Source organism: Penaeus monodon, chromosome 13 (genome assembly GCF_015228065.2).
Source record: "Penaeus monodon isolate SGIC_2016 chromosome 13, NSTDA_Pmon_1, whole genome shotgun sequence".
Classification (NCBI taxonomy): Eukaryota; Metazoa; Arthropoda; class Malacostraca; order Decapoda; family Penaeidae; genus Penaeus; species Penaeus monodon.
Window position 1 is genome coordinate 604,868 of NC_051398.1, and position 7,752 is coordinate 612,619.

Sequence of the window (7,752 nt, forward strand, 5' to 3'; positions counted from 1 at the left end):
TAGTATTTTTTCGGTCCAAACTGTTGAGTTTGAGCCTTTAAATATATTGCTTTTTTTTTAGCCTCCCTTACATTTTTTTTCAATCTTCTGACCTACGTCCCACGATAGAGAGTATTTTTCGTCACTTTGTCTTTTAAAAGAGGGGGGAAAAATCTTGTGTTTGTGACTGGACGGTGTCTAACCATTTCCGGGTTTGTGAGTGTTTTATTGATTTATTTTCTTCTTTTAGTGGGGTGACAGGGTTTTCCTGTTCAATGTTACACCTAGCCTCTTCGCGCTAGTCGGTCTGTCTGTCGTCCCTTCCGAGTGCACATGATGGCTACCCAAAGCCCTTGTCTACTACTAGTACACCAGCACAGTTCATACACACCCTCTCTGCAAGGCTACCTCGTCCCAGGGCACGGCACACACGGCAGGCTCCAATGACTTTAGCGCCAGGACTTGTTCTAAACATGTTTCGAAGTCTGACCAATTGGCTGGAGCTTGCCGTGTTGCCATCGCCTGCCTTGAAGGAGTTCGCCGCAAGGAGCTTGACTCAGACATGCAAACCTAGAAAAGTTTCTTTTTTTTTTACGTAATTTGCCGTCCTTTCTTTATTTTTCCTACAAAATATTGCACTTCTTACAAAAAGAGAAAACAGATTAACTACAGCATCTTCACACAAAATGAACTCTATGTCTTTATGTGAGAGAGAGAAAAAAAAAATATTGGACAAAAAAAAAAAAGGTTCAGACTTCCAAAGCCAATTTACATTAAGATTCAAGATACCAAAGTCGACATATACAAGCCAATGTTTTAGCCTCAACACTCGCCCGCACTTAGGCCAGGTTAGCTTCTCTGCAGATCCTTGTGGCAGTCTGCATAGGTTCGAAGTCACACCTTGCACGCAACACTAATACTTCTGACATAATGACTGATTAACCCGTAAGATGCAATGAAACTTTGGCAGGCGCTAAGACAGCCACGATTGTCAGAGAAAAGGAAGAAAAATAATAAATACTATTTAGAGAATAATAATAATAAAAAAATGAAAGATCTTCATTGCGATCATCTTGCAGTATGTAACCTAGTTCCTAGTTACAGTTACAAGGTAAGATCTATCAAACCACTGAGTTCAAAAAAAATCAGTAGGCATACCATATGAGCAAATAAGGCAGTGCAACACCTCAACATATATATCACCCTATTTATTTAAATGCCAAATGAAACTTCATCATCCTTGTCACCGAGATTTCACCCTACAAGGGGAAACCCCGACAAGGCAAGAACTGAAGGTCTTAACGTACATACTCTAAGGGGTAACTCAAAAAAAAAAAAAAAAAAAAAAAAGAAGAGATTAGTTCCAATCGTGTCTTCTATCCCAGCCTAGGGGGGTGGGGGGTGGGGGGAAGCCTGTGACTTGGCCGGGTTGAACATCCAAGCTCTGGCGAGACCAGGGTATTTTGGCAGCGCTCCTTCCCTCGCACTGGGCAGCGTGGCCGGCAGCCCCGACGACGCACAATCGGACCCCGCGCCCTCTGCGTCGTCTCCCACGCTCTTTGAGATTCTCCTGAAGGGGGGGGGGCTCTCTCTGCTCGCCACGAGACTCCTGTCCTCGTCCTCCTACTTCTTCTTCCTCCACCTCCCGTTCTTCCTCTTTCCTCGCTCTACTCGTCTTCTACCTCCTGTTCTTCCTCGTCCTCCTCTTCTTCCTCTGCCTTTTCCTTATCCTCGTCCTCCTTTTCCCTACTTTCACCACCTCCTCCTCTTCGTCTTTCTCACCCTCCCAGCGAAACACCGGCAGGAGATCTGGGCGTGGTGAGGCACTGGCGGTGGGCGTGGCGACTCGGGCTGGGCACTCGGCCAGTGAGTCGCGATCTCACTCGAGTCTCCGGCAAGGCGAGGCTAAGAGAGGGGGGTTGGGGGCAAAGAGGGGGGGTGAGGGCAAAGAGGGGGGTTGAGGGCAAAGAGGGGGGGTTGGGGGCAAAGAGGGAAGGAGGGAGGGTGGGACTCTCCACTCCCAGGGCCACGAAGACTGGGTATCACGCCCGGGGTATCGTGGCTTTCCTCTCTGCGTGGGCGCACTTCACCCGAAAGGGGAGAGGGAGAGATCAGGGAGGGAGGGGAGGAGGAGAGGACCAGTTGCCTAGTTCCCCCTCGTGCTCTGCAACCACGCCCTCAGGCCCTTGCCCCCCCCCCCCCAGGTCGTGCCCCTCGAGGACGATGACTCCAGGTTCGGGCGCGCGCGAGCGGGTCCCGTTCCCGAGGCGAGTGGTTCCGCACCGGCCGCTGCCTTCGATGTCTCGTGCTTCCCGCTCCTGCTTCCCTGGACCTACATCCCTGGACCTACACAGAAGCTTATTTTAGTAGAGAGAGATCGTGAACAGTGAAATGGCAGCACTTTCTTTTTCTTTCTTTTCTTTTCCGAGTGGCTTTTTTTTTTTTTGGATTAGGACTAAAGTCTCACGCAACATGTACCTCCTCTTTCTTTTCTTTTCTTTTCTTTTTTTTTTTCCTTTCTTCTCCCAAAACGACGAAATTCACACTCTCAGGTTCGTTGAATGGATGAACTTACTTTTTTTTTTTCCCTTGTGCTAAGTAAAAAAATGAGTATAAAGTCTCTCCTCCCAGTCGCGTCCCGGGTTTTTTGATTGCATTTGCAAACCAAGAGGCTGACTGCGGGTGGCCGGGGGGAGGGGCGGGGGGGAGAGAGAGGGCGGGCGGACTCCCGCGCCCGGACACCCGCCCGCCCGCCCGCGCCGCCCTTTGTGAACAAGGCGAGATCATAGAGAAGTTGTAATATCAACCGAGCAGCCTGCGTCGCCCGCCCGGCCCAGCCGCGGGCGAGGGGGGGCGGGGCCGACGCGCGGCCGCCCCCGCGCTCGCCGGGAATCAAGGGCGGCGGAGGGCGGGCGCCGCAGCGCAGCACTAAGCCTAGGGTGTTGTCGCCCGCGGGCCGTGCTCGACTAGTGGGTGTGGGCGGCGTGGGCGGCGGAGGGCGGCGTGGGCGAGCGTCCCGCCTCACACGCCGCCCGCCGCCCGCCGCCGCTCACTGTGCTCGCGCCCAAGACTGCGACAATTGCACTTTGGTCTGGTGATATGTGAGCGGCCCGGCCCCCTGCGGGCGTGGCGGGGGGGAGGCCGCACCACTGGGCGTAGAGGGGCGTCCCGTGCGGGCGGCGGCGGCTCAGGTGACCGGGTTGGTGATCTGCGGCAGCTTGGTGTGGTGGCGCGGGTGCAGCGTGGTGGCGCCGCCGTCGTCCGTGATGGTGGCGCGCAGCTTGGTGGCCGACGTGGCGATGGTGTTGAGCTTGGCGGCCGACGAGGGCGTGCGCGACGACGACGACGACGAGGGCGTGCGCAGCGTGGAGGCCGGGGAGTCGCTCTTCTCGGAGGGCGGCTTGGGCAGGCGGCGCCGCAGCCAGCCGTGCCGCAGCGCCTGGTTGGGCGTCATGCGCGTGGCGGGGTCCCAGTCCAGGCAGCGCTGGATGAAGTCCAGGAAGAGCGGGTCGTTGCAGCCCTTCAGCGCCGTCTGCAGCGCCTTGGAGCCGGGCGGGCCGCGCGGCTTGCCCCGCCGCGAGTGCCCGCCGTGCAGGATGGTCGAGCCGTCGGGCAGCGTGCGCGTCACGCAGTAGCGCGGGTAGCCCTTGCTCGTGATGAAGTTCTTGGCGCGCTTGCTCTGCTCCAGCAGCTTGGCGGGCGGCATGCCCAGCAGCTCGATGATGCACGCCAGCTGGTCCGCCTCGTCCTGCGGGGAAGACTGGCGTTAGGGCGTCGCGGGCGGGGGAGAAGGGCGGGAAACGAGCCTCATTTGGGCGCCGTTGGGGGCTGATGGCCGGGGGGGGGGTTACTTTATAATTCATATATAATGCATATTTGAAATCAGTATTTCAGATCATTAAATATCAAAGGCTTATATCATTAATATATATATATATATATAAAGACTAAATTAAAAGGGCAATATGAGGGTTAATATAAATATAAAAATAACAGTGATAATGACAACGGTGATATGATAACTTGGATGATAACCATGGCGAAGACAATAAAGGTGAAAACGATGAAAAAAGTAGAAGAAAATGAGAAAAAAGGAAAGAGTGGGAGGGAGGAGGGAGGGAGGGAGGGAGGGAGGGAGGGAGGGAGGGAGGGAGGGAGGGAGGGAGGGAGGGAGGGAGGGAGGGAGGGAGGGAGGGAGGGAGGGAGGAGGGGAGGGGGAAAGAGAGGGAGAGGGAGAGGGAGACAGACAGACAGACAGAGACAGAGAGAGACAGAGATAGAGACAGACAAACTGAGGCAGGAAATTAAAAAGGAAGGAACTATGGTAGAAAAACTAGATTTATTAAGAATGAAACCACAGTTTCGAAATTCTCGAAAAACCCTCCTGGATTCCACCTTCAGGACCAGACGATAAGAGGATTTCGAAAACCGTCGGGTCTCACCTTCAATAAAATCGAGAACTAACCACCCCTTCCCCCCCAACTCATAGAACCCCCTTAAACCCCCTTAAACCTCCCCTTAAAAACCCTTAAACCTCCCCTTAAACCCCTTTAACCCCCTTTAAAACCCCCAGAACCACCAACCTCGCCCGGCAGCAGCGGATACCCGGTGAGCAGCTCGGCTAGAATGCATCCCAAGGACCACATGTCGATGGCCATGCCGTACTTGGCGCCGAGGATGACCTCCGGGGCGCGGTAGAACCTGCTCTGGATGTACGTGTAGACTCGCTGGTTCTCGTAGCAGGAGGAGCCGAAGTCGATCACCTGCAAGAAAGAAAGGGGAAGTGAATTTTTTTTCTTTCATTTGCTGTAGTCGATCACCTGCAACGAAGAAAGGGGAGTGAATATTTTTTTTATTTTTATTTTTTCTTTGCTGAAGTCGATCACCTGGAAGGAAGGAGAGTGAATATATATATATATATATATATATATATATATATATATATATATATATATATATATCTGAAGTCGTCACCTGAGGAAGGAGAGTGATATATATATTTTTTTTATTATATATATATATATATATTATATTATTATATATTTATTTATCGTACGGATATAATAAGTATTTTTTTTTTTTTTTTTTTTTTTTTTTCTGATCGCGTGACGGAGGGAAAGAAGAGTGAATTTTTGTTTTTGTTTTTTTGTTTCCTTTTTGTCGATGTCGATTACCTGAAGGAGGTTAGAGGAGAGCGCCCTTCCCCTCTTTACCTCCTTTCCTCCCTCCCTCCCTCCCCTCCCCTCCCTCCCTCCCTAAAACAATCGTAACAACCTTCCCCTCCCTTCCCTCGACGCCACCCCTTCCCCCCCCCACTTTCCCTCCGCTCTTTCCCCTCGACCACCCTCCCCCTCCCCCTCCCCCCCCTCAGCCCAAACCGAGGGAAACATGCCAGAAGGTGACCCCCCCCCCCTCACCTCCCCCACCCCCCCCCTACACCTCCCCCACCCCTTCCCCCTCCCCCCCACCCCCCTCCGCGAGTGGTCGTCTGCGCCCATATGTCTATATTTAGACAGGTTCGGCCGCCCGACTGTCTTGTCTTGTCTGCCTGTCTGCGTCTGGCTGTTTGTCTGTCTGTATGTGTGTTTGTTTGTTTGCTTGCTTGTTTGTCTTTATATATGTTTCTGGATGTGTGTGTGTGTGTGTGTGTGTGTTGTGTGTGTGTGTGTGTGTGTGTGTGTGTGTGTGTGTATTTGTGTGTGTGTATTTGTGTGTGTGTGTGTGTGTGTGTTTGTGTGTGTGTGGGTGTGTTGTGTGTCTGTGTGTTGTGTGTGTGTTGTGTGTTGTGTGTGTGTGTTGTGTGTGTGTGTGTTGTTGTGTGTGTGTTGTTGTGTGTGTTGTCTGTTGTTTGTGTCTGTCTGTCTGTCTGTCTGTCATATCTATCTATCTATCTATCTTCTTCTATCTTCTGTTTCTGATCTTCTATCTATCTATCTATCTATCTATCTATCTATCTATCTATCTATCTATCTATCTATCTATCTATCTATCTATCTTTCTGTCTATCAATCAATCAATCAATCAATCAATCAATCAATCAATCAATCTATCTATCTTTCTGTCTGTCCGTCCGTCTCTGTCCCTGTCTCTCTCTCCCATGTAGGTCAAGTTGGCCGGTTCACGTTCGAAATAACAAAAATATACAGAAGGTTGGAGAAAGCACATTCGAACACAAGCAAGCACGTGTGCTAATATACACACATGGTGGGATGTATACATCTTTAACACCCACGAACAAACACGAACAAAAATATACACATTTCTCTCTTTCCCTCTCTTTCTCTTTCTCTCTCTCTCTCTCTCTCTCTCTCTCTCTCTCTCTCTCTCTTCCTCCCTCCCTCTCTCTCTCTCTCTCTTTCTCCACCCCCTCTCCCTTCCTCCATTCCTCCCTCCCTCCCTCCCTCTCCTCTCCCTTCCTCCCTCCTCCCTCCCTCTCTCCTTCCCTTCCTCCCTCCTCTCCCTACCCACCCGCTTTAAGCAGCGACGCAAGCACGGAATCTCCGGAGAGTAAGACAAAGAAGGAACTTGATTTGAACACCATTACTGAGCACCGCCGGGACTCTCGCTCGCTCGCTCTCTTCTCTTTCTCTCGCTTTCTCTCTCTCTCTCTCTCGTGTTCTCGTTCTCTTTCTCTAACTCTTGTTCTGCTCTCTCTCTCTCTCTCTCTCTCTCTCTCTCGTTTTCGTTCTCGTTCTCTTTCTCTAACTCTTGTTCTCGCTCTCTCTCTCTCGTTCTCTCTCTTTCCCCCCCTCCCCCTCTCCCTCTCTCCTTTTCCCTCTCTCCTTCTCTCCCTCTCCCTCTCTCCTTTCTCTCCCTCTCTCCCTCTCTCCCTCTCCTTCTCCCTTTCTCCCTCTCCTCGTGCCCTGTGCCTTCGACCTGCTTGCCGTGTTTAATTTTTAAGGGCCTCGCTCGCTGCCTGCATGCACTCGCGAAGGCAAATAGGGGGTGAGGTGTGTGTTTTATTCCTTTGACTTTTGATATTTTTTATTTCGATTTATATTTTTCCCCCTTTTTCTTGGTGTCTTCTTTGTTTGTTGGTTTGTTTGTATGTTTTTGTTGTTCTTTCTTTACCTCTGTTTGTTTGGTGTTGTTTCTTCCGTTCACTATCTCCCATTCTAACTTCTTCTCCTTCTTCCTCTTTCCCCTTCTCCCTCCCTCCCTTCCTCCCTTTCTCTCCCCTTCTCCCTCTCCTTCCCCCCTCCCTCCCCTCTCACTCCTACTCACCCCCTTTCCTCCCTCCTCCCCCTCCCTTACCCTCTCCCTCACCCCCTTCCTCCCCTCTCCCTCCTACTCACCCCCTTCCTCCCCCTCTCCCTTACCCTCTCCCTCTTTCCTCCCCTTCCTCCCCCCTCCTCCCCTTCTCTCCGCCTCACCCTGCTCCTCACCCCCTTTCCTCCCTCACTCCACCCCTCCTCCCACTCCCACTCCCCCCTCCTCCTCTCAAGAGATACGAAGTAAACGCACTTTTTTTTTCCATTTTTAGACGGACACCTGCCACTCACATGAGACAGCGGTGGAAAAAGGATATTGAGTTTACGTCACAGAGATTATAGTAAGCACACATAGCGGATTCCGTTTACTATAGCCCTCTTCGTTATATGAGGATGCACTGTGCGTTTGTGTTTCCTGCAATTCTTCGTTTTATGCGTTTTATTTCTATTTCGTTTTTTTTTTTTTTTTTTTTTACTTATTATCATTTCATTCTTATTTTTCTTTTCTTTTTTATCTTATGCGTATTTTGCCATTTTTTTAATTTAATATAATAAACGTATC

At 51.0% G+C, this 7,752-nt stretch overlaps 1 protein-coding gene across 1 annotated transcript; it reads right to left on the reverse strand.

Annotated features, from left to right (window-relative positions):
• Positions 1–2,412: 2,412 nt before the first annotated feature.
• LOC119580000 (dual specificity tyrosine-phosphorylation-regulated kinase 2-like) lies at positions 2,413–4,880 on the reverse strand. Its single transcript, XM_037927844.1, has 2 exons — positions 4,563–4,880; positions 2,413–3,727 (listed from the first exon to the last, which is right to left on the reverse strand). The coding sequence occupies exons 1-2, from the start codon at positions 4,635–4,637 to the stop codon at positions 3,167–3,169; spliced, it is 636 nt and encodes a 211-aa protein (XP_037783772.1). The 5' UTR covers positions 4,638–4,880; the 3' UTR covers positions 2,413–3,166.
• Positions 4,881–7,752: the final 2,872 nt, after the last annotated feature.

Excerpts from the sequence above, each read along its gene's own strand:
- LOC119580000 (XM_037927844.1), bottom strand. The coding sequence starts at position 4,637 with ATGGCCATCGACATGTGGTCCTTGGGATGCATTCTAGCCGAGCTGCTC. Across the intron at positions 3,728-4,562 it reads ATCCGCTGCTGCCGGGCGAG|GACGAGGCGGACCAGCTGGC; the intron begins GTTGGTGGTTCT and ends TCTTCCCCGCAG.